Source organism: Rousettus aegyptiacus, unplaced genomic scaffold (genome assembly GCF_014176215.1).
Source record: "Rousettus aegyptiacus isolate mRouAeg1 unplaced genomic scaffold, mRouAeg1.p scaffold_m13_p_10, whole genome shotgun sequence".
In the NCBI taxonomy this organism is placed as follows: domain Eukaryota; kingdom Metazoa; phylum Chordata; class Mammalia; order Chiroptera; family Pteropodidae; genus Rousettus; species Rousettus aegyptiacus.
Genome location: NW_023416285.1, coordinates 22,325,836 through 22,352,166, shown reverse-complemented (window position 1 = coordinate 22,352,166; position 26,331 = coordinate 22,325,836). Strand labels below are relative to the sequence as shown.

The 26,331-nt window shown below is 38.7% G+C and overlaps 1 protein-coding gene across 6 annotated transcripts in view; it reads right to left on the bottom strand.

Annotated features, from left to right (window-relative positions):
* The window catches only part of TBC1D1 (TBC1 domain family member 1), a 197,340-nt gene that overhangs the window by 76,595 nt on the left and 94,414 nt on the right, over nt 1–26,331 (bottom strand). For all 6 annotated transcript variants that reach the window (XM_016140716.2, XM_016140711.2, XM_036227602.1 and 3 more), the window contains 8 exons: nt 25,243–25,332; nt 23,417–23,521; nt 22,756–22,885; nt 17,182–17,273; nt 12,247–12,357; nt 5,647–5,775; nt 4,299–4,385; nt 509–789 (listed from right to left, as the gene is read on the bottom strand). In XM_016140716.2, coding sequence (XP_015996202.1) covers nt 509–789; nt 4,299–4,385; nt 5,647–5,775; nt 12,247–12,357; nt 17,182–17,273; nt 22,756–22,885; nt 23,417–23,521; nt 25,243–25,332 — 1,025 coding nt within the window. The remainder of the gene's footprint in view (nt 1–508; nt 790–4,298; nt 4,386–5,646; nt 5,776–12,246; nt 12,358–17,181; nt 17,274–22,755; nt 22,886–23,416; nt 23,522–25,242; nt 25,333–26,331) is intronic.

The following is a 26,331-nucleotide window of genomic DNA, read 5'->3' as shown; positions in this document are numbered from 1 at the left end:
TTTGCCCAGGTCACAACCAGTTCAGGACACGGCTAGGACCAGAACCCCAAGACTGCTGTAGCCAGCACAGCGCCCACGCCATCCCCCATGCTCAGCTCGGTACTGACCCCTGCATCTCCGTCCTGCCACGGAAATGGTCCAGGTTCTCCAGGGAGCAGATTCGCCTGCTGTCCCACCTGCTCCTTTTCCTCAAACCAGAAGCTCAGTTCCAAAGTCAACACTGCCCCTCATGCTGCTTGAGTGATTATTATACCCTGTAAGGGCCATTTCTGCTCACTTTTACCTGCTTCCTCAGAACACTTGTTTCCCAAAGGAGCAAGGTGGGAGGAATGTGTTCCTTCTTCAAGTTTTATTTTTTAAGCCAAGAATAAAACCTGACTCAGATTTTCTTTGACCACCCACCAAAAAACAAACAAACCCAAAAAACCACCTGGATGCACATACCTGGTTAGAAACAGGTATGCCCTAGCTATTTGTACAACAAATTTACATTTTAAACAAATCTTACTTTTGTTCATGAGGCGTCTCTGTGCTCACTGAGTGATACCTCATTAGTTTGCGTTGTGAGAGCCCTGGAGACCCCTGAGCAGGTTCTGGAGGTTCCTGGCATTCTCCAGGGAGGTGACTCAGGGTGTTGGCGCGCCTCCTGAAGCCTTGCTGCAGTGAGAGCGAGGCCGGCTCTTCCACGGGATGGCTCTCTGAGTCACTGGACTGGTCGTCCGAGGAGCTGAGGAGCCCGAAGGAGCTCTCGGGGACGAGCAAGGCCTCTTTTTCACACACAGATGGCTCCTGGCAGCAGACAGACAGCAGATCAGACACATCACATGGAATCTGTGGGATTCACAAATCTCTAATCCCAGTGGCAGGAAAGCATTTCAGTATGTGAGCACATCTGATTATAATGCCACCTAGAGGCCACAAAAATGTACAAGGAAACAAGGTTCCTTTAATGCCTGCTTCTCAGAGATAAGATGCTTAGTTTATAATTTGCTGAAAAGATAGGAAACTGCCCAAACATAAGCATGAGCGACATAAATCATAACTGTTCTAAGCAAAACCAAAACAATTCCCTCTCTTTAGAAAACACAACTCTTTACTATTGGTTATAAGAAGTATAATGAGTGCTGGATAACTTGTCTGCACTGTTTAAACAAATTGAGTTCTCTCTGCCAAGTGTGTTCATACATGTTATATCCACATTTTACGGCTCTCTCTGAATCTGATTTACTGTTAAGATTTAAGTTGGCAATCTTGAGGGTTAAAAATTATATCCTATATTATCCTTAGAATATGGAAAATCTCTCTCTAAGCATTTATTGCCACGATTCAGGGCCAATCAGCTTCTTTCTGCACCTCGGTTTCCTCATCTGTAAAAGAGTATAGTGAAAATTTATCTCACTGGGCTTCAGAACTAAGCAAGATAATATAACAGAAAGTACTCTGTTCACTGTAAAATATTATACAAATGTTATCTTTTGTTAGGTACTCAGTGAACTTACTGAGTGGGTATGCAAGTATCTGTTGAGAATCATGACAATATTTTAATGTCGTAGGCTTTCAAGATGCATACTTTTCCAAAGGCATGAACTACTACCACTCCTGCAAGCCAATGCTTAATGCTGCACACAGGATTTGGCTGGTGGCCAATATAGTTTCTCAAATCAAAAACTATAAAATAAAAGGAAATGTACCAGCTTGTCTCTACTGAAATTGTTAGAAGGTATAAACAAATCAACATGAAAAGAGTAAAAAGGAATGAATATATCTAATGGTAGATTGGAAAATTTTATCTGTTCGCTTGCTATATAGTTGAGTGCCTTTTAGATTAGGGGGGCCCAGCCTTCAGGCTGCGGACCAGTGCTGGTCTATGGCCTATTAGGAACTGCACTGCACAGCAGGAGGTGAGTGGTGGGCCAGTCGGCGAAGCTTCATCTGTATTTTGCAGCTGCCCCCCAGCACTAGCATCACCACCTCAGCTCCACCTCAGGTCATCGGGCATTAGATTCTCATAGGAGCACCAGTCCCTGGCACCAAAAAGGTTGGGGACCACCGTTGTAGATGACAAGTATTAAGGATTTTCATTTTAAAAAATTAAATTTATGTTTATTGAGGGAAGACGTTATATACACTTAATTTTGTAGGCTTTAGAGAAGAAAAGCTTAATTTCCAACACGTTATGAAATGTTAATTACTCTAAACACAGCTGAATTTTTTTTATTCTTCAAGATTGTACAGTTTCAAAGATTCTTTTAAGGATTTAAAAATTTGTCTAAGACAATACATCACAGCAAATAACCTTGATCACACAAACCTGTCCATCTCAATTCTCATTAACAACCCTCCAAATTATGTGAAAGAGCTAACCCTTAGCTTAATCTTACACTTGAAAGGGCCACTCAAATGTTCAGCTTCTATGCAATTCCTAGATGATCGATTTACTGGAAGAGATCCAACTATATAAAATGTGTACCTTTACAACAGTTTCTCAAACTCAGGATGAAAAAAAAGATGTGTGTGTGCATACAAAGATACACATACAATACACAAAGGTGATTTCTGAAAAGTTGCATTTCTCTTAGAATTACTGTATAAATTCAAGCTATGTGTATATGCCTAGATTTGTGTTCTGGAGAACAATTTTAAAACAAGCAGAAGTCTTACTAGAGAAGTCACCCGAGTGACATGACTTATTCACAGCATCTTTATGTGCACTGATCTATCTGAAATGCCTTCTTCCCTGTCCACTTCCAAAGGTGCAATTCCTATACTTTCTTCCAGATTTAATCCAAAAGCATCATTGCCCCCTCCCCAAGCTTTCTCTGGTTCCACTGACCAAAAACGACTCCCCTTTCTCTTGCTCCTGGGACCACTAGGTTACCACCATCTCTTACTCAAACTCTCAGGGCTCCCCTTTCTCTTGCTCCTGGGACCACTAGGTTACCACCATCTCTTACTCAAACTCTCAGGGCTCTACTTGATTCTGGTGCTACTTTTGGGAAGTTCCAGGCAAGTTCCTATAGGATAGCGGCTCTGTCCTAGTCATCTGCACATAGCAGATAAACCATAAGGTTTCCAAACTTGAATCACGAGCTAGATGGAAGGCAGAAAGCGCTACAGTCCACTAGATTTTAACTTGGAAAATCATATTCAGAAGACAGGTGTCTAGGACCTCACTCCCCCCAGGGGGTCCACAGAGCAGCAGCATCAACCTCACATGGAGCTTGTCAGAAGTTCAGCATTTCAGGCCTCCCTCCAGGGCTACTGAATCGGAATCTGCATTGTAACCTGAACTCCCATTAAAGAGGCACCTCAGAATTTAAGAAGCACTCATCTAAGGTAGTGTTTCTCAAACTGTAGACTATAACACAGTAGGCAGTGATATCAACTTAGTGGTCTGCCATGAACATTATTTAAATAAAATAGAACAGGAAATACCAGTACATATCACATGTTGTTTACAGTTAATGCTGTAAATTTGTGAAATTTTAGCTTAATTTTGTGTATTTAAGTGTTTGTGGACCATTCTGCAATGGTAAATGTTTCTTGCTGTTGGTTACTGGTCTACAAACTCTGAAAGCCACATGCCCAGGAGGGATGTGGTAAGGAGCTGGCCGCCCCCCAAATTCCCTTTCTCTTGCATCTGCAGCTCTCTGGTAGCAGAAGGTAGGCTGACCTCCCTAGCACAAAACTCCAAATCCACAGTTTGGTGGTTAAAAAGCAGAACTAACCAAGTTTAAATATTCTTACTGTCTAGAAAGCAAGAAATTAAAACAAGGACTGAGATACAGGCTTATTACCAAAGGGAACCACCAGCTGGCTCATTGTCACCAAGCTGTGTTTGGTGGCAGATGTGAGTGCTGGAGCCTAGGTGCTTGTTTATAAAAAACAGCAATGTTGAAATCACGTCGTAGAGCAGCCAGAGGGTGAAATACGTTTCTGGAATTTAAGTTGCATACTTCACAGAATTCACAAACCTACTTTTGAGGTTTTCCCAATTTTAATTATTTTTAATACTGGAAAATATACTTGGGGAAGAAATTCATTGGTGGCTTTTTAAAAGATCTCAGTGGTCTAAAATTTTTATCTAATTTCTTTGTTTATGGAATGGCCATCTACTTTGTTACGTATAACTACAAGACCAGCCCTCCACCAGCACCGCAAAGTCTGGAAGCACCAAAATTTCATGATTGTACATATGCGGCCTTTTTTGTCCTTTTAGATAGGTTTTGTAGATAGGAGATGAGTAAGACCAATTTGCTGGTTTCTCCAGGGTGTCATATAAAGAAAAATGTGCTTACTTTACTGGTGTTACTTAATGTGCTAGACACGGAGCTGTCCAGATCCAAATTAGTGGAATGTTCCTGAAGGCCTCTGGCTTTATTACCCTGCATAAAGAAAAGGCAGTTGAGTCATGACTCATGAGGTTTCTGCAAAGACATTAGCTAGAAGCATTTTGGCTTATTTGAATAAGCTTAGGAAAAATGCTACTGAGAAATGCTGCTGCGAACATGTGTACATTGAGACATCAACATTTCTGTCACTTTTTTTTTTATAACACACCAACCTCAATGCTTCAAAACATCCTGTATTTAGTCAGCTGGGAGGTTTAATAGGTGGGAAGAGACAATTCCTCTATGAAGAAAAGCAAGTACTGAGGTAAATGTACCCAACAACTCTTTCCCAAGTCACAAGTCATCTTACCCTGCCAGTCGTATGACACTCAAACAATATTCTCTCCATTTGGGAGCTCTCGAAGGCGGCCACCCCCAACCCTGGTTTTATAAATGGACTGTTTTTAATTATCTCTAAAGATGCCACAAGATTCTCAGAAACATCTTCAAACAAAATAAAATTTAACTTAAAAAATACAGCATGTGTTTTAAATGGAATGTGTCAGGAAGTCAAAAAGAACTGTAAGAAGATATTGCAAGCTCTAGAAAGGCATCCAACTTTGATTTCTTAAAAGCGCCATCAAGAGTATCTATACTCACTGGGGTTGGGGGGTGTAATTTCTTTAAGAACTCGCAGGCTGATGCATTTGTATGCTTTGTAGAGCTGAAGTCTGTAAACTTTTCCGTAAGGGGCCAGAAAACAAATCTCTCATGCTTTGTGGGCCATATGGTGTCTGTGGCAACCTCTCAACTCTACACAAAAGCAGCCTCAGACAACAGGTAAATGAATGGATGTGGCTGTGTTTCAGTAAAGCTTTACAAAAATAGAAGGTGGGTGGTATCTGGCCTGAGGGCTATCGTTTACTGCCTGCTACAGAGATTTAGTTCCAGGCACAAAACAAGGGCAGCTGACAGTAACTGGATTTTTAAGTTGTACCTAGAGACAAGAGGGAACCGAACTCACATCTGAATGTATCTAATCTGAGCCTTAATAAAAACTAGCCAATAAATAACAACACCAACAAAAAAAGGGATATAGTATAATACAAAAGAGTAGAGAATTTTTTTTGAGCCAAGCCAAGTTAAAAATGGAATTTAAAGTGTAGATAACATCATTCCAATGCTTAGAAAACATTACAAAAGATTTCACCCTTCTATACTCCATGATGAGCACTGAAGGGAATGAAAGCAAACAGAATCTTATGTTCTCTTACAAAGTTATTTAACTTAAATTCGGAGAAATTATGTTACTCACCCGTGACAAAATACTTTCTAAAGACTCTGTTAAAGATCTTTTCGCTTTGTTTTTTAGCATATCCAGCCTAAACCGAGTGGCACTAGATGGTAATTCACTTCCAATATTCTCTGCTGCAATCTGTGATGTCTAAAGAGTGAAAAAATGAAAAGTTAAGTCATTTACAATGTCTTTTTTTTTTTAAAGGAACAGAAAAATCTCTACAATGTACCTTTTTTTATCCCCAACTGACCCCAACTGACCTGCTCTTCAGTGATATGGCTGCAAGTCCAAGAAATAATTTTGCCTCAAAGAGTTGCTTTGTCTACCCCAAAGGAAAGAAAGAAATGTGCTTGGAAACCAATCAGTTAATAAAGCAGTTTAGAGCAGGGCTCTGCAGTCGGATCAGAAATCCATCATTCACAAACTGACCTTGTACAAGTTACTTTCTCTGCACTGCAATTTCCTCTTCTGTAATTTGAGCTTAACCTCAAGATCTAATTATAACACTGTATTGTGAGATTAAAACAAGTTAAGCCAGTAAAGCAGTGAGCACAGCTTCTGGTACAAAGGTAGTTTTTCAAAGTAAGGTAACAACTTACCTTTGGGGCATTTCATAAAGTTAAACAAAATTAACTTACTAACCAAAGAATCCATTCTCTCTGCCACTACTAATCCTTTCATTCTTTTCTTTCGACCTCTACTTTTTCCTCTCCCCTACCTGTTGTATTCATCACCCTTTTCATTCTCCTCTGCCACCAAGCTTCTCTCCTTTAACTGACCATAATGTAAACTAATAGTTTTGTTTGCCAAACACTAAATAAAGTTTAATGTTACTTATTAACAGAGGAATATTAAAAAAAAAAAAAGCAGTATAAAACCCTTTAGATAAATTGCTTCCCATTTCTATAAATTTTTACCTGATTGCTTCACATAACTCCACCCCCTTCTCTCTGGCCAAGTTAACATTTTGTGGGTGTTGAGAATAGTGAGGAGAATGGACTCTAGAGCTCAATGCCGAGGTAAGATGCTTCTTTGCTGCTCCCTAGCTAAGTGGCCATGGGCAGGGCATTACCTGCTGCCCGTCTCAGTCCCCCACATGCAGACTGAGGATGCATCACGAACTTTCGTCACAGAACAGTTATGAGATGTAAATCAATTAATACCCACTAAAGCACTCAGAACACACTTGACTCTCAATAAAAGCTATCATGATTATTAGCTATTCTTTCTATTTGCTTTCTGCTTTGCATAGAACACATGAGACGTAGTTCAAGCTTCCTGAAACCACTCTTTCTCCATCTGCAGAAATAACCTCTCTCCTGACTTTGATATTTATCGTATCAACTCATATTTTGTACTTTTATATATGTATGTATCCATAACATGTATGTTGGTTTACACGTAGCTGACACTTTAAATGAACATATCATCCTGTATATATCCTTCTGTAATTAGCTTTATTCTTTCAGTGTTGTTTTTAAGATTTATTCATTGACAAATGTTCTTTGATTCACTCAACTTTAACCGGAGTGTCGTATTTCACTATTCAATTATAACACATTCATATTCATGTTGTTAAACATTGATTCCTTTTTTCGCTTTTACAAAGACTGCAGTAACCTCTCTTGTACACAGCTCTGAAATTTTTTAGGAGCTTATGTTAACTTACTTTTATTATGGTGACACTGGTTAACGAAATCCGGTAAGTCTCAGACGTACAATTCAACAGGAAGGCATATATATACACACACGCACATTGCATTCTATGTTCCCCTCTCCCAGATTTCTTTCTGTCACCACATATTTGACCCCTTTTACACCATTTACCTCGCCCCTCTACCCTCCCTACTACCTTCTGGTAACCACTAGTCTATGTCCATCTCCATGAGTCTCTGTTTTTTGTCCTGTTTGTTTGTTGCTTTTAGGTTTATATCATACATATTAATGATATCATGTGGTTTTCAACTTTTTCTGTCTGGCTTAGCATGATTATCTCAAGGTCCACTCACGTCACACAGAGGTAAAAGAGCAGTATTTTACCTCTTCTTATGGCTAATATTCTATCGTATACATGTACCACAGCTTATTTATCCAATCATCTGTCACAAGACACTCCAGTCACTTCCATGCCACCGTGAATAATGCTGCTATGAACATCAGTGTGATATGTGAAAGTTTTTTGCAAGGTAAATAATTAGGAATGTCCTTGCTGGGTCACGGGATCTGTGCATCTTCAGCTGTATCAGATACTGTCAAATTTTTCTCCCTAAATAGTACAATTCATATTTGCAGTATCAGCATGAGAACTTACCTTTAAGTGGCATCATCAGATTTTAAAATTTCTGCCACTTTGATAGGTATAGAGGTCTCTTACTTTGACTTCCCCTAATTCCTACTGTGATGAAGCATTTTCTATTTTATTCAGTTATTTGCTGGTCAAAGATTTTATATCTTCTTTGAAATAATAAAATCCCAATGAGTGTTATACATTTTTCAAGGCATAAAAGTGAAAGAAAAAGTTGTGGTAAGAGCTGCATTAGGCTTTGTCTATTCATTTAGAGTTTTACTTCTATGATAATTAGAGCATGCCTTAAAACAATGACTTAGCTTAGAACTGCAAGAAGGTAGACTATCATTTATCTTTGTGTTTTCAGAGAGTACACTGAGCATACTCTGGACACTTTATACTTGCCTGCTAAGGAATGAGTGCATTTGCAACAATCGCCAGGCAAGTCCACGAAAAACATACAGTGGAAGTTAACGGATACACTCAGCAAATACTAAGTGCCTGCTAAGCATTACATATCACAGGTAGGTGCCCTACTAGTTGCAATTAGTCCTGTGTAATCATTTACCAAGAATAAGAGCCCGTCCTGACTTGTAGCAGCAAAGGGAATTATCTACAAAGAGCTCTTATGGGGCTGCCTTGGACCCAACACCAGTTTGCTCCAAAATTAATAAGCTGTGGATTTGCTTGCAAACTCGCACCCAAAGTTTTCATAAAATAGAAGCATTTAGAGTTGATTCTTTTTATATATAAAGAAAGTATTAGCTAAAAGACTAGTTGTGCGTAGTAGATCTTACGCAGGCCAAAGAAAACTGCACTTATGTTTTTCTTTTTTAAACCATGCCATAAGAATCTCTGTACAGACTTCAGTGCTTCCTCTACTCTCTGCCACCATCTAATAAGATTCTTTTCTATGCCTATCATAATTCAAATATAATTTAAAACAATTCACATTTAGGAACTAATCCATGTTTAGAAAATAGCATATTCCTTGTTTATTGTAAAATAAGCACCAAAAAGTTTCTCCTTCAAGGTGATGCTGGTTCCTAGAAAAGCTTCTAATTTGGGCCCCAGAGTGAACAGTACAGCAGTCGTCATGTTGCCCATCCCACAAGACATGAGTGAACTCTAACCATGAAAGTTTGGAGCCAAGTTTTGAATTCTGTTGTTACACTGAAGTTCTTAGTTCAGAACCCACCATCCCAGGTGTCACAACATGTCTACTAGCAGCTTTATTCATAGTAACTAGTACTATCAAAAGGAAAATGGAGAAAAACTGTGACATTGGCACAATGGACTAAGAAGGAACAAACTACTGATTGAGACAACGATATGGATAAATATCAAGAAACATCATTCTAAGTGAAAAAAAAAAAAAAACCAGAGCTAAAAGAGCACAAACTGTATGATTCCATTAATAAAAAGTTCTGGAACAGGCAAAACTAATCTATGGTGAAAGAAATTAAAACAGTGGCTGTCTGGGGAAAAAAGGTGGTGAGGACTGACTGGAAAAGGGGTTCTTGGGGTACCTTCTGGCATGATGGATGATGCTCTTTTGATAGGGGTTGAGGCTTCCTGAATGTACAAAGTCCTCAAAACTCAACAAATGGTACACCCAAGATTTATGCAACTTCCAAATATGTAAATTTTATCTAAAAAGTTTTGTGAACAAATACTGAATTCTACTTAACGATGTTTAGGGAGAAAGAGTACTGATATCAGAAACTTCCTTTGAAAGGCATCAAAAATAAGGTGATATCATAGATGGACAGATAAATGGAAAAGCAAACATAACAAAATATTAAAAATGGTATAATCTAGATGGTGGGTACATGAGTGCTCACTGTGTAACTTTCAACTTTTCTGTATGTTTGAAATTTTTCATAACGAAATGTCAGAAAAAAAGATAAACTTATCCTACTGGAAAATAGAGGCAGGCAAATCAGTGGGTAGTTATATAACATTAAATTTTGTTAATCTCCTAAAAAAAGCACAGTTAAGATAATATCCTTAGGCCTCGAGCATATTGGCTCCACCAGGACCTAACACACTGCTTGATCTGTGCTCCCCAAGTCCTTGTCTCTAGCATCGCTATTATACCACCCACCTCAAAAAAATGAAATAATTCACGTAAAGAATTAGAACCATATTTGGTACAATGGCAAACATTCAATAAGTGGCAGTTGATTTAATATTATTAATTTTTTGCATTATCTTTGTGAATATAAGTAGAGGTAATAAATATGTCCATTGACTAAGACATGATACTCCCTAACTTTATTAAATTATAGGTCTTTGCCCAAAGTGAATCCTTGAATGCAAGATTATAGGACACATTCAGTTTGCTTCCCATTTTATGAAAATTATTCCTCTGGCAGCTATTCAATACTATGTTAGTCTTTAGAAAGCACATACAGCATCACCACTGGCTCAGAGAACTGCAGCCCTGAGCCTCTGTCCACTTTCGAGGCCGGTAGCCACGAAGTTGTCAAAACCATGGTTCTACCTCTCTCTAGGTCAAGTCACAACACATTTTCGAAGACTCTAGAAATTTTCAGTGCACCAGGAAGGTAATGGATTCCATGTGGTTAAACTATTTGGTAGAAGATGATGAGAGCAGGATTCTGTGCGTGAATCTCCAAGCGCCATCTGATCAACCTCCTAACTGGCTGTTGCTCTGAAAAGCCTGAGAGGGTGTCCAGCCTGGAAGACACCCAAGGTAACTTTTTTATAGGCACAGACATGATTCTCCTGGGTGGCAGAACGTTTAGGAACCTTGAGAGAAACTGCTGCCCAGATGTCGATTCTGTGTGGTGAGGCTTGGTCTTTTACATTAAATTCTTTGATGTTTTCAAATGGAAAAAAAAATTAAATATGTTTCTCCACTGGATGAATCTATGCCCAAATCATAAAGATACAACTCTGTTCTATAAAAATGAGTTGGCGCTTAGGTCAAAACTTTCCATCCACCATAAATGCCTCATTCCCCTCTAGCAGTTACAAATTATTTCAAAATTATCAATTTCCTGTTGGAACAAGTTAGGGGGAAAAATCGGAACAGGGAAAAACTATTTGTGGCAAAAAAAAAAGCAAGGGGGCAGGGAGAAGTATGGAAATAAGAAAAGAAAAAGGGTGGAAAGTAAACTAGAGAATTAACTGAAAGCAGGCTGGGTGGCCCATCCAAAAGTGAACAGGAGGAGCACAGAACTCCCACGCTATAGGCAGGGTCCAGGCTGGGAAGGCAGGAATGTCCACACACAAAGGCCAAAGGCCAAAAGCACGGACAGCGTACTGGCATTAGCGTCACTGCTAAGGGACCCTACGGTTGGCTAATGAGATTAAAAAGATTGTCGGACATGGTCCATGAGCTCTAAGAGTTCAGGAATGGCACATGACTGCCAAAGCCGGCTGGCTGGAAGGGAGAAAGCAAATGGGGAGAGTTGCTATGCGTGCATCCAAGTAAAACTGCACCGTGGTTAGGTTACCAGTAAAGCAGAGAGAGGCTCTGTACAGGGACGAGGCACATGACTGAGCATTAAAGTGCCTTCAAAAGCAGCATTCAGTGAGTGATTAAAAAAAAATACAATATACTTTTGGAAAACTAAGGAGTTTTTAGACATCCCTCACTGATTTTTGAGCATTAAGTAACTCAAATATAAAGTATACATTTTGAGGCCATAATGGTTATTATGAAATGACTTAACACAGAGTCTAAAAGACAAAGGAAAATGGTACATGGCGCCATGTATACTGAATCCCAAACTGGAAGCTCCTCAAAGGCAGAGCCCTGCTGGCGGCCCCAGCTGCTGATACAGCACCCCTCAAGCAGAAAAGCTAGACAAAGCGTCAGTTTGGTGGAGAATGGCAGGCAGCTCCTGCACCTCCATCAAGCGGAATGGGATTAATGGAAGTTCTATATCTGAATAGCACAAAACCCAGGCTCTCTAAGTTGTGGCTGATGTGGCAGTAGAGCTCTCTTACTTTCTCAAAGCATTTACATTACAAAGAACTCACAGGTCCTTTTAAGTAGTTCTGCCAAAGAAAAAGGGAAGGTGACAGAGACCGGCTCCCTGCAGTGAAGTGGCCCATCCACTCTTACGCTTCATTCCTGTCCCTGGAGACCAGTTCTCTTGTCAAAACCACCACTACACCCCCACTACACCGAAAGAAATTTCTCACCTCCTCTAAGCACAATCTAAGTATTCCCAAATTTCCTCTAAATGGGTAACAAAATAAAATACAAGGACAAAAACACATTTCAGAGCATCATAACATCGTCAAGACTGTTCTACAGTATCCTGGTAAAATTATAAGACAGAAAAATGCCGTACCTGCTTCATCTCCCCAATATGAATGTGCACTTTTTGTTTCTCTTCATATAAACATCTCAGGAAAGAAATAATCAATTCATTCTCTCGCTGTTCATTTCTTGGTCTCAATTTCTTTAAAAAAAAAAGAGAGAGAATATATTACAGTTATTTTTGTCAACAGAACTGCTAAACCATCCCTTTTGAAATGCTAACAGAAACCATTCATCCACTAACTAGTGCTTTTACCCTTCTCCTCACTAGGGGGCACCAATGATCCCAAAAAGTGGACATAAATTTTTAAAAGAAACATAATGGAGCCAGTGGGCCAGATTTAGCTTTTGACTCCTGATTTCCTTATACCTAAAATAAATATTTCACATCAGATAGCGGCACATTCAAAATATTTAATAAATAAATAGTCTTGAGAACTGGAGAAAACAACAAAATCTGTGTAAACACCCAGAGGTCAAGAGCCATAATGGCTACACATTTATAAACTCTTATGGTTAGTGAAATGGAAAGGAAAATAGGAACCAGACCCAGGGTCATGTTCCACACGTCAAGTGTGTTTGTATATCTAGACAATGGAATATTATTCAGCACTAAAATGAAAAGAGTCATCGAGCCATGAAAAGACCTGGAGGAACCTCAGATGAGTATCATTAAGTGAAAAAGGCCAATGTGAAAAGGCTATATACTGCCTGATTCCAACTACGTGACACTGTGAAAAAGGCAAAACCAGAGACAGTAAAAAGACCAACGGCCGCCTGGGGTTTGGGGGAGGGGATATAAGCAGATGATACCACGATGTTGGATACTGGCCATTATACATCTGTCAAAACCTATAGAATAGAATGTACAACTCCCTGAGGGACCCCTAAGGTAAACTACTGACATTAGTTAATAATAATGCACCTCTATTAGCTCATCAATGGTAACAAATATAACATACTTGGGCGAGACGTTAATAATAGGAGAAATTGGCTGGGGGTGGAAGGGGCAAGGGTAAGAGTTTAGATGGGAACTCTCTGTAATTTCCATCTGATTTTTCTGTTAAATAAAACCCATCTAAAAAAAAAGTCTATTTTATAAAAAAGAGCCCAGGAAAGCAGAAAGGAATCGTGAGAAGCCTCTGAGCAGGCACAGGCACCAGAGGGCTGGCCTTTCCTTTCTTCTCCTATACCTTTCATTCAACCTTTGGGCCATCTCACAAGAAAATGTGTAATTTTTCTTGGAGAAATTCTTCATGATTGCTTATTTCAAAAATGAAAAAAATATAAAGGACACAGTAATAAAAGGTGCATTATTAATATACTTTGTTCAAAACATACATAAAAGATACTTTGAATGGGCAGAAAACGAGACTACAGTTGAGCATAATGTACTACCACAGTTGCCACCCATTAAAAATCGAAGCCAAGAACCAGAGACTGTCACAGAGCTCATTAAACATCAGGGAGGAAAGTCACTAAAGCAGAGGAATATATTTTCGTGGTGTCATACACGGTCAAGAAATAAGTCCTTCCTTAAAATATCTGAACATGATTAGGGGCCACCATTCTATTGAGTTAAAATGATTAGCAAGGTGTCATGTCCTTGCAACTTCCCATGTGACTTCACTGTCTTCTGCAGTGGCAAATCATTATTTCCCAAAGGGGATTTAATTTGATAAACGTTCATTAGTCAGAGAGACAAGTCTGAGGAGCGTAATGGGGAATCAAGTTGGATAACGTCACTTGACAGTCAAAAATTAACATGCGTGTTCAATATTAACCTATGGTGTCAGAAGACAGGATGGCGGTTACCTGCGGCGGAACCGAGGGGGACTCTGAGGGGACTGGAAGGGCCTCTATTTCTTAATCTCAGTGCCTGCTGCACAGTTGTGTTCACCTTGTGAAAATTCATAGAACTACATACACCATTGATTTGTGTGCTTTTCTAGAGTTATGTTATGCTTCGATTTTTAAAAAGGACAATACAAAACAAGTGACTATTAAATAACAAAGCCAATTTTGCTACAAGTATCTTAACCTCACTTCTCAGTGGCCTGTAAATTAGTTGTAAAAGTGATGCAAAAACAAATTTCCAATGCTGATTAATGAACGCCAGAATGCTGAGAAAGTCTACGGTCTTTAGAGGAAACAAAATGGCAATGCTCACCAGAAACTATATTTTTTTAAAAAATTATAATCAAATCTTATAAGAAATAACTTTAAAACCATGGAAAATCCAAGTTGATACATATTCTTTACAAAGTAAAAAATAACTCCTCTGACCGTTAATCCTTAACCTGTGAAAAGTCGTGTTATTTAATCCATTACTGACTCCTAATGAGTATAAATATATCTGATTTATCTACTCAATATTAAGTCATTCCTTGAAATATCCTCATTCAGATGAAGAGAATTAGATTTTGAGACATTTTCTTCACTAGCCCTACTTCACCTTAAAAGCAATTGGTCACCCAGGAGGGGACCAATTTGCACTTGGTGCCCTCAGCCGGTAGCAAGGCAGCATTAGAAGACAGCGAGTCCCCCAGTAGTCATCTTTATATGTCCAGTTAGATATGTTTGAAATGTTTCACATTTCAAATAGTTCATGAACAAAAACGTAGCTTTGCAGCGTCACCCATCATGGGTCTCCTCTTATAAAGAGAAGGGTTAATAGGCCACAAGGCCGCCTGTCATCTAACTCTCCTCTCGGGGCTCAAAGTTGGCTTGTTCGCAGCAGTGATAATCTCCAGCATCATCTGCATGGTAATTAATGATTTATTCTCCTTTAAGATTGTTTGGGTTGCACTTTATTTTGCATTAAGCATTTATTTACAAAACACTAATTATATATGCTTAATAACAATTTAAGTAATCATGTACCATTAATTTCAATAGTAATTGCATTTGTCTCATGAAAATGTGCCCTTGGAGAATTCTTTAGAAACAAACTACTCTCCAGGAAAGACTGTGCAAAGGAAAATATTAACCCTCCTATTTACAAGAGGACTCATGATACTACAAAGCCACCCTTTTTATGATTTTTTTTGAACCATATGAGTTTCAAACATATTAGCAGGCACTGCTACCTAAAAAGAGACAAATGACTTGTTTTAATAAAATGTTTTGTAAAAACCACAGTCAATGAGGAAATAATTCAACAAGACTATCAATAAGCTATTAGAAGAAGAGATCATTCAAGGAAGATCTGTGCTTACAGTGATGGAGGACAAAGTATGAGCTGGCTTTTCAAACCCAGTGACTTCCCTTTGGTCTTCAAACCAATCAAAAATTTACAGAGCCTTCTAGAATGAAACATAGGGGCCGGACCCCAAGATTTTAACTGAACACATTTTTTTAAATTGAAAACGGTCTCACTGCTTTTCTCTAAAGTCTCTTTGCTATGATGTGCTGGGTATCTAAAAACGCTCTCAGGTAAAAGAGAATCTCAGAATTACAGCCATTAGAAACCTCTTATTGCTTCAGAAAAATATTTTGTGTATTCCCTATTCTGATTCATCGCACTGTTTTGGGGAAAGCTATACGGTGCTGTCTATATAAAACAGAAAACTCATATTAGGGGAGAAATATGCCTTTTCTATGCTTACTGGAAAGATGTTCCCCAAAGTGACTTGACAGCACTGGATGGCAAGTGGGTTGGCATCAGATGTAAAAAGGCCTGGCTTTCACTGCAATATATTAACAATTAGAAGCAAACTGTCCATCATTTATCTGTTTACGAATTCCAAGTACCAAGCCCATTAAATTTGTTTCAGGGTACTGCGTACTTAGAACTCTAAACATCCTTTAAGAAAAAACAAAGTGGTGTGTGTCTCAAGTTGAGTCAGAAGAAAACAAGAAAATTTAAAGGCAATTAAAAAACACGAAAATTACATTCTCAGCTATTTATGAAATTAAAAAATCTTCCTATGTTTTCCTTCTATAAACACATGCCAACCCTACTGTGGAAGGAGAACAGGGATTAAGAGAACTCTAACATGTAATTAAAAGAAAGACAATCCTTTAATTTTTCACACTAACAGCAAAGAAATCAGGGGTCCTAAGTACAGAGGTTCCCCCCCAGCGCGAAGGGAGAGACGCAAGCTGCTGGTGTTGCTTAATGGCTCCTCTATTTGCAAGACCCCTGCCGCTTTCCTCCCCTCCCCCCAAAAAAGAGATATTTATTCTTTGTTCTGATGTACTCTCCTCCCTAGAAAAGTGCCAGGAAACCCTAGAAAATGCTCCTGGGCTACAGCAGACATAAAATTTTTGATGAGCTCATTAAAGATTCATAATGAACAGACTATAGGCATGCCGGCACGCGCAGCACGGTCTCCCTGAGAGACACTGCATCGAAATGCAAGGGTAAGAGCGAGCCTCCAGGTTTCATGCAGAAAGCCCAGAGCTTGGTTCTTGTTTTGCGTTTTGTGTTTATGTTTAGGTTTACTATATTAATTACACAGCTCTAAGCAGATATCATCAAAATTTATTTTCAAAACAAAAAAATAAAAAGGAGGAACAATTAATATGCAATGTAAGGTATAAAACATGGTCTCCTTTGATTCCCACACTTAAGGCTGAGATTCAGAGCGGGAAGGGGCTGGCAGAGGTTCCCACGGAGCAGACGAGTGCTCAGGGACCAGAAGTCCAGCCTTCTGTCCCAGGCTGAGGCTCTTTCCACTTTATAATTTCCCTCTTCTCGTTCTAAAATACTGTTAAAGGGGAGCGTCTCCAGTATTGCTGTTTTCACATGAAAACCGAGACCTGATGTGACTCTGCAGTTCGGACCCCGCCCCTCCACAGGGCTGTAAAAGCTTAAACAGAAGCACCTGGGGCCACTTCACGGGGCTCTGATGCCTCTGGTTTGCTCTTTTTTGTTTTGTTTTGTTTTGTTTTTATAAATAACACTTCACAGGTAAGCTGCTGCTTTTTCTTTCCATATGGAAATTAAAACCTAGTACTGTACCTGGACCTCCTCGAAAATCATTGCTTGCTCCTGATTAGTTAATGTTGTCAGGTGCTTCTGGAGTTCTAGTTTGGTTTTGGAAGGATTCATTCCTATTAAGAAAAGAGAACGAAGTGATGAAAACAGATAAAAGTTATGAGGCAGAGTGAACACTTACATACTCACTCCCTTTACATTCTTACCCACCCACTTCAGTCTTTCAAGGTTTTATAGAAATTTAAATTGATAATGATGTCAATGATGACAACAAACATGACTCAGTTACACCCTCGGGTGCCACGCGCTGTCTTAAACATTGAGCCTGCATCACTTCGTTTAATGCTCAGAACAGTCTGATGAGGATTCGATCACCCCCATTTTACAGTTAAAGAAACTGAGACCCAGAGAGCTTAAATAATTTCCAAAGACCACCACCATGGACTCTTACCTCAGGTCTGTGTGGTTCCAAATTACTTTTCACCACCACTCCATGTTAACATATCTCACATGATCAGAATGCTGTCCTCAGAATATGATAAATTCTTGTGAGTATTTACACATAAACTTGATAACTTTTCTTAAGGAGAAACCATCACTACCCCATTTGAAAACGGACCAACATTTTTCCCTTGCATGTTAGACTCCTTTACAGAAAACTGAATCACATGGCTAATAACTTTCCTTTTACCACTACTGTTTATTAATAATTTTAAGACCATTTAACTACCATTACAGAGGATTTTGAGAAAAATATGTAAAAGTAGTCATAATTTTGGTGCTCATTAGTATCTGATATTTCAGAAAGTCCCTTCACAGAAATAAGGCTCAGACCTTGTTTTGTCTTTTCTTGGTGCCAGAGAAAAATGTTACACATGATGAGATTTAGAATGAAAGGATTTACTGACCTAAATTACCCTCAAAAAAACTGCTACAGATTACAGACATATTTTGTTTTATTGTCTTTGCTTCACTGTACTTTGTATATATTGCGTTTTTTACAAATTGAAGGTTTGTGGCAACCATTAGCAAAAAGATTAAAACTCACTGAAGGCTCAGATGATGGATAGCATTTCTTAGCATTTAAGCATTTTTTAATTAAGATATGTATCTTGGGTTTTTTTTTTTTTTAGACGTAATGCTATTATATAATATAGCATAACTTTTATATGCACTGTGAAACAAAAAAAAATTTGTGTGACTTGTTCTACTGTGATATTGGCTTTATTGTGGTAATGCGGAACCAAACTGCAACATCTCCGAGGTATGTCTGTACTTTTATTCCAAGGGCAGCCCTCTCCTTATCCACTTGTCACTCCCTTCTCCTCTTCCCGAGAGTGAGACCCTGGGCAGAGGTTTGGCCTTGTTCTCCAGAAGCTAGAGAACAGTGTGGCTGCATCTATACAACTAAAGACGGTCAGGAGAGGACACGTCTTGAATTTGGAACAGGGACCTAGAAATCGTGCCTGTTTTACAGATGAGTTTGCTGAGGTCTAGAGAAAACAGGTAACTTGTCCAAGGTCAGGAGCCAACAACCGGCAGCTAAGCTTGCCTCAGAGCTTCCCCACCCCTAAGTGCAGCTGAGACACAGCCCCCGCCTCCTTGCAGGTGAGGCTGCTGCCCCGATTCAAACCGTTGGAGCCACCTCAGCATCCTGGAAGTCCTTCCTCCCTACCACATTGCTTTTTGTTTTTTGTTTTTGGTTTTGGTTTTGGTTTTTGCTAAGAAAACCCTAAGCGGCTACTATAAAAATAAAGGCCAATATTTCTTAAGTGACTGCTGTGCCACTTCACTCAATACAATATGCATAATCTCATTTAATTCTCCAAATAATCCTTGAAGTGGGCTCTATTTCTAGTAACCCCAACACATAGATGAAGAAACTAAGGTACGGTGAAGTCAAGTATTTTGTCAAGGGTCATCAGCCAAGTAAGCGGGAGAGTCAGAATTTGAAACATATCTGGTTCAGAGATCAGTCTTTAACACTCACTGCCTCCCTTTATCCAGAGAGTCACACAGGGCTTCAATACCAAAGTGAATTCACAGGTGGATAAGAGAGCAGAAAGGATAAATGGGTTTTGTCAGAGCACACAGTTCAGGAGCTCTTTCAGCAAGCTGCTAGGTCACAGAAGCCAGGAGACAGACGATTTGACTGGACTAACTACTCACATGTTAAATCAAAATAGTATTTAAATTTACAGTGAAAGAAGCCCTCAGTAATCCTCCTAATGTCTATGACACAGCATTAAGCATCCTGTTTTGGGTATACTATATTGTCTGATGAGATAGTCATTCACATGTGGAGAGAAACCCCAAGTTCTATGAAGAGTTAGACTAATTATATGCTTCTAACAAATCAAGTAATACAGACTAGTCTTATCTAGCAGGTATGAAGAGATCCTGTCTTCAATAGGTCTATTCATTAGGTAAAAGGGAAGCAAAGAACAACACAGAAAAAGGTACCCAGAGTCAAGGGCATTCTGGAACTCCAATCCCTCCAGGCAGAGTTGTTAATGAGGCTGCCCTGGGAGCTCTGATGGATGGCTTAAGCTTTGCCAGAGGCAAATTCACTTAGGGAGCAAAGGGAAATCTCAGTTCAACTGCTTTTTTTTTCTTTTTAGTGAAAGTATAACTCATTCTAGTAATTCTGAAAATGATCCTCTAAACTTTTAGTGAAATACTCCGTAAATGCTACCAGCGGTGGTAAGCAGTTCAAATACAGACCTGAGCATGGCTGTACCTCTCATATGTTATACATGCACATTAGATTATCCAGCGTAATTAATATGTACGGTGTATTTATTCAAATTCATACATTCCAGGGCACAACATCACTATATCCATTAACATAACACAATCTAAAAGTCTTTCTTTTTGTGGCCATAGTTTACAGAGTTCTCTGCCAGACAACAAGCTCCCATAATGTGCAATGAGCTTTAATAAACCACTTCATTCTACTTATTAGAATTCTGTATAGCAAAAAGCAAGGGTCTTAAACTGTTCATAAAGTAACCAGCATTTCCCCTCCTGAGAATGCCTCTAATAATGCACCAACTATACTTTAAAAATGCTTCCCACCAGCCATCTGATCGTGCTGTTTAATGGATGTTTTTACATTACCACAGCTTTCTGCTTTGCTTGGATTTTATCATGTAAAAAGATGAATTAAATGATAATTCCAAAACAACAGCTATAAAATTCCTACCCTGATTAAACTTTTCAGCTATAACTTTCTGAAAGCTAAGCCAGATCAAACAAAGATTTATCAAGTGGAACTCTGAATCACTTCCAGTTCCTACAGATCACGGTCTGCTTTATTTTAAAAGCTAAAGTTAGTGCTGGCTTCTTAATAAGCTTTTAAGGGACATTGCAGTCATCATTTATTTTCTCTTGACAACCATTTAGGAAAGGGTTAGTGAGCCTTTCAGAGGGTTTCTCTAGTTGAAGCACAACTTTTCTTGTTCCCAGATATATTTTGTATAATATCAGCAAATAGTAGCAACTAGGAAAACTCAGTAAAACACAGCTGAAAATATTAATCATTTTGACTCATTTTAAAGAGAGCCATAATGCCAGCAAGTAAGACTTCGAGACCCTTTAGATGAAAATTGTCAATTTATTTCATTTAAAAAGAGAAATCAGATGCCACATATACCCGTTAGGATGGTTATCATAAAAACAAACAAACAATAAAAAAACAGAAAGCAACAAGTGTTGGCCGGGGACATGGAGATATTGCCAAGAGGAATATAAAATGTTGCAATCACTATGGAAAATAGTGTGGCAGCTTCTCAAAAAATTAAACACAGAATTACCATATGATCCAGCAACTCCAGTGCTGGGTATCTTCCCAAAAGAATACAAAGCAGGTACTTTAACAGGTTTTTGTACAGCACCATTCACAGCCTCATCATTCACAATGGCCAAAAGGTGGAAACAACCCAAATGACCACTAACAGATGAATGGAAAAACAAAACGTGTTACATACACACAACGGAATATTATTCAGCCTTAAAATTAATGAAATTCTGGCACATGCTATACTGTGAATGAACCTAGGAGACACTGCGCTAAATAAATAAGACAGACACAAAAGTACAAATACTGTATGATTCTACCTATATGAAATACCTAGAGCGGTCACATTCGTCGAGACAGAAAGAACGGTATTGCCAGGGGCTGGAGAGAGGGGATAACTAAGAGTTTATGCTTAATAAGTTTCGGTTTGAAAATATGAAAAAGTTCTGGAGATGAACCATGGCGATGGCTGCACGGCAATGTGAATGTACTTAATGTCACTGAACTGTACACTTAAAAAAGGTTTAAATGATAAATTTTATGTTATGTACATTTTCACCACATTATAAAAAAAAGAAACCAGATTTAAATAGTAAGGTCATTTCCTTTACACAAATAGAGCTTATAAAGTATTCTAGAGACATGGGAAACAATCACATCTTTTTTTTTTTATACAATAACATGGGTTGCTTAAATCTGGATTCCCCCCCCCCCAAAAAAAAACAACATGTGCAAAAAAGTTTTAGAAATCCTCCCATAAATGGAACAAAATACAAAATCAAGAAAAGAGAGGAAGGAACCCTTCGTTTTCCAGGTTTCCTCTGAGGAGCATCAGGGCCACCACTTTACCCTAACCTTGGTTCGGCCTTTGCCCCTGGGCCTCTTCTGTGGTCTCAGGGACAGCAAGCTTCTCTCTTCCTGCCCAAGGCAGGTTCCCCATCCCTGTTCAGGAGGGATATCCTCCGTTCCAGTCTTACCCGTGTGGTCCCTCAGGCTCTGAATTTATTCAAACCCCTCCGAATGTAAAAAGCAAAGTGAGCTGGTTTTTCCTGCAGGATAGCCTTCTGGGAGGACAGCCTGGGGGCAGGTAATGGCGGGGCTTTCCTACCTGGGGCTCACTCCTGGACTAGTCTATTCCTAGTTTACACTAGTTTACGCTTAGCCGTCACTAATCTTCAACTTACTTATCCCGACGATGTACAAAATAAATAGTCCCTTTCCCTCCCACAATGTGGTGAGGATTAAATGGGTCAGAATCCATGTGAGAAAAAAGCACTCAGCATGGTGCCTGGTACATCTGAAGTACTCAATAAATAACAGCTGCAAATCATAACATTATGTTTCTCCTTATGTCAAATTTCCAGAAACTGTACCCCATACTCAGTCACCACTTCTTTTAGTCTTTCCCACTCGGTCCTCAACTGCAACCTATCTTCTGCCCCCTCTACTCCATTAGAACTGCTCATCAAAACTGAGACACTTAGTGGAAATTCTTTAGTTCTCATCTCACTAGATCCTTCTACAGCGGCCAATGTGACTAACCACTCACACCACTCTGATTAACAATGCAAATGGCTTTGTAACCTTTTCCCCCAACTCCTCCGCTACCCTCATAGCCCCTTGGAGGGGAGATGGTAGAAGAGGATATGGAATTTCACCTTCAAATCCTGAGCACTTAGCACAAACCTGGCACATGAGACACAGACTGCATGTTGGAAGTCCACCTTCAACAGATCATCTAGTTTTCCTGGGACCTTTAACTCCCGCTGCGTTAAAGCTCAAGAAGGGCCCCAACTCACCCTCTATCCGTTCACAGAGCTTGTGCAGGCCCTGCAGGGGGCAGCCATCACACAGCTGGGCTGGCGCTTTGGTCTGCTGCACTGCAGCCACCGTGAAAGCCTGTTTCAGGGTCATCATAATCTCATCAACCTGATCAAAGAGAAGAGAGAGTGTAGCTAGCAGAAAGTCAATTTAAAGCGAGCTGGGTTGAAATTTCAGAACTCAGTGGAAAGATTTAGTATTTTAAGAGTTTTCTGGACTATTAGTCACAGGTTGACGAATAATCATCATAACGTCTGCTAGGATTACAGTCTGTGAAATATTACCTAGATGCTCAGGGCTCCGAAAGGAGATACTAGGTAAAAACCAAAACTGCAAATTAAATACTGAGTGAAAAAGCTAACTCCTCTGACTGAAAGTCCAAAATGACATTTTAAAATTGCTAAAAGTGAGGGTGAAAGTGAGCAGGTTCTTCGAAAATAATGAAAATTGAAAATGTACACCCAAATAAGTCTCAGATGCGTACCAACTAGTTATCCGACAGTCACGAATGAATAATGAAAGCAAAATAATGATATGTGTTCATGAGGCTATGAGATTTTGCTAAGAAAAGAAAAATTAGTGAGGTTGGAATTTCCTGTAGATGAGGTTTCAAGGTAAGAACTGTTGGTTCTGGCTTACCAGAGCTTCATTTGTGCACTGGAACACATAACACACGAAATGAAAGCCTCCACCTCCTGATGATTCTCGGCAGATAAACCCAAAATGGTCCACGTGTCTAATACCCTGTTGAAGGCAGGGAAAGAGGTAGGAACAGTTGAATTGTATCCAAAAGAGGCACCATTGCCAGAGAGGCAACTGAAGAGTTGCACGGCACCCTCTGAAAGAGCACTTCGAACTTACTATTTTTTCTGGATATTTTAATACCTAGATGATTAACAAAAGATGATTAACATTGTTCTTCTAAAATGTTACTCTGATCATCCCCATACTAAGAAAAGTAAGATCTGAAGACCGAAGTTTTTAATGCTCATGTTAGCATTAAAAGGAAGTGGGGAAAAAAAGCTAACACAGAAAAAATGAGAACTTTTCTTAGGTATTAAAAAACAAACTACTTAGAAAATCAAAAGCAGACCAGAGATTAATGAAGAAACACAACTGTACACAAACACACACACACATGCATGTACACATGGCAAACACATACACAGACGCAAAGGTTATAAGTAAAGATTTAAAACATATGTGAACTTCTAAAGTAACAAACAGTAAATACTGAAGTAAACTGGTATGAAGACTGAATTAAAAATTATACTCATATAGAGAAGCTTTGAAACATAAGCTATTAAGGCCATGGCTCCAACTGTTTCCTAAGAGCTCTTTTTAATCAATGTTAATATCTAAACTTGTTTTGAAAGTGTATCAGCGAAGAGGCACCTTAATACAGATAAGACATTGTCTATAAATATTAATGTGTCAGTATCTCCTGAGAGCATCAGCATGCAAAGATATGAGTGCTGATAGCTTGAAGTTCTGGTGATCATAAAACTATCACATGAAAAATCAAACATTTAACATTAACATTCTAATAGAAATAGCAGCCAATTATGATAAAAATTCTGTGGATAATCTAACCTTCAGATCGAATAGTTTCCAATAAAGGAGCAATCACTGACATAATCTGGCATGTCAATTGATGTTCTCCAACAGCATATTAAGCATATGCTAGAAGTTACTTACTTCTCAGGGGAATATGATTTGGAAAAACTTTTCCTTTGTAAATGGTTCCCTATTCAATCTATTAAGAATCATTTTTGCATTTTGAAAAAAAAAATTCCCTTTTGAATCCTAAGGTAGATCATGTTATGAATCAACAATGAGATTTTTATCATCTCATGAATTACGAGAAAATGGAAGTGAAGAAATGAGAAGAGTTTAAAAAATAACAATAACTTTATGTGATCTCATGTTCGTCAGGAAGATCCTTAGTGAAACTGGCACAGCTGCATTATAACTGAAAGATTCTCCAAAATCTTTAAGTAAGAGAGTATTCTAGGTAAAACATCCTCTATCTATTGTATGTTAAGGAAGAAGAAACAATGATGATTAGTACCCAAACCAAGTTATAAATTTTTGTATAGGAGAAATAACTATTCAAAATATGTGGTGCGTGTATGTATGAACATATATATAAAACATCCACACAGACATACACATATATACCTAGAAATCATGACTGGGGAACATTACCACCAATCATTGAAAAAAAAATACAGTAGATCTATTTTCTCTAGTAGGTTACTGTTGCTAAGAACAAAATTCTTAATTCCAACATTATATGTGTATGTTGCCTTAATATACCAAAGCAAAGGAGAAAGAAATGTAAGAACACAAAACAAGGACTTAGCATACATCTTGTGACCTTTAGCACTTCCGTTTAATTGAAGAATTATAAGAATTCATTAAAAATTCAACTGCAATTGAGCAAATAATCCGCCTCCACTTACCTGAGAGCAAAAGGATATCTCCTTAAAATTTTTCTCCAATGCTATTTTTTTGGTGTCAGGACTGATGAGGTAAACTTCAGATTGACCAATCTTAAAAGACAAACAAACAAAAAGAGAAACCAGCTTTTCATAAAAGTTAAATTCAAGTTTATCACACAAACTTTTTCATTTCATGACCTATGAAAATAAAGAATAAAAGGGGCAAGCTCCTATAAAATTCTGACAATCTCAGTGTAGAAAATCACTTCAAAGGTTATAATTCATCCTACGGATTTCAGAGAACCAGGACAACTTAGTGCATTCCCCTATATAAGACAGTAGTCTCCTTTGAGGAGAGAGGACCAAATATCCAAGTTAGCAGCAAAGCCTCAGATCCCATACCCCCTCTCTGTAAGGTAATGCGTTTTCTACATAAACAAATCTTCCACAAAGCATATGTTTCTCTTTTAAAACGTTCAAAACACTTTCTAATGAAAAGGCTTTCTAATAAAATGTTAAAAAGAATCTACCATTTGTTGAGTATATACTGTGTGTTAGGCATCCCCGTACTACTTATGTGGCTTTTTAAAGTTAGATTTAGATCATTAGCATAAATTAACATTTAGTCTTACAGACCTGGGTCAGCATAACAGACCTGCCCCCTGCTGTCTGTGTTCCATAGCCTCCCCCAGGGCCTTCTCACCTGCTGCCCCCTAAACCCCAGAAACTCTTCTAGTTGGTCACACTGAAACCTCTGCTCAGTGAAAATCACTTCTGCAGAGGTGCTCTCACAGCACCCACTACTTCTACTTTACAGCCTTTATCACAATTGCAATAAAGCAATTACTTGTATAATCAGCTGTTGGTCTCTCTTACATGGAATCTAAATTCCTTGTGGGCAGAGACCACATCTTGTTCACTACTATATTTCTAGTATGTTGCAAGAGACCCTGTACACAGCAGCCATACAATAAATACTTGAAAATAACTGCACTGAGCAGCTTTCCCAATGTCACCAAGACAGATTTTTAAAAATATGGGCCAAGGATTAAAAAGCACAAGTCAAAGTATCAATGTAGCACTTTTTTAGAAAACTAGGTCGATGATGAA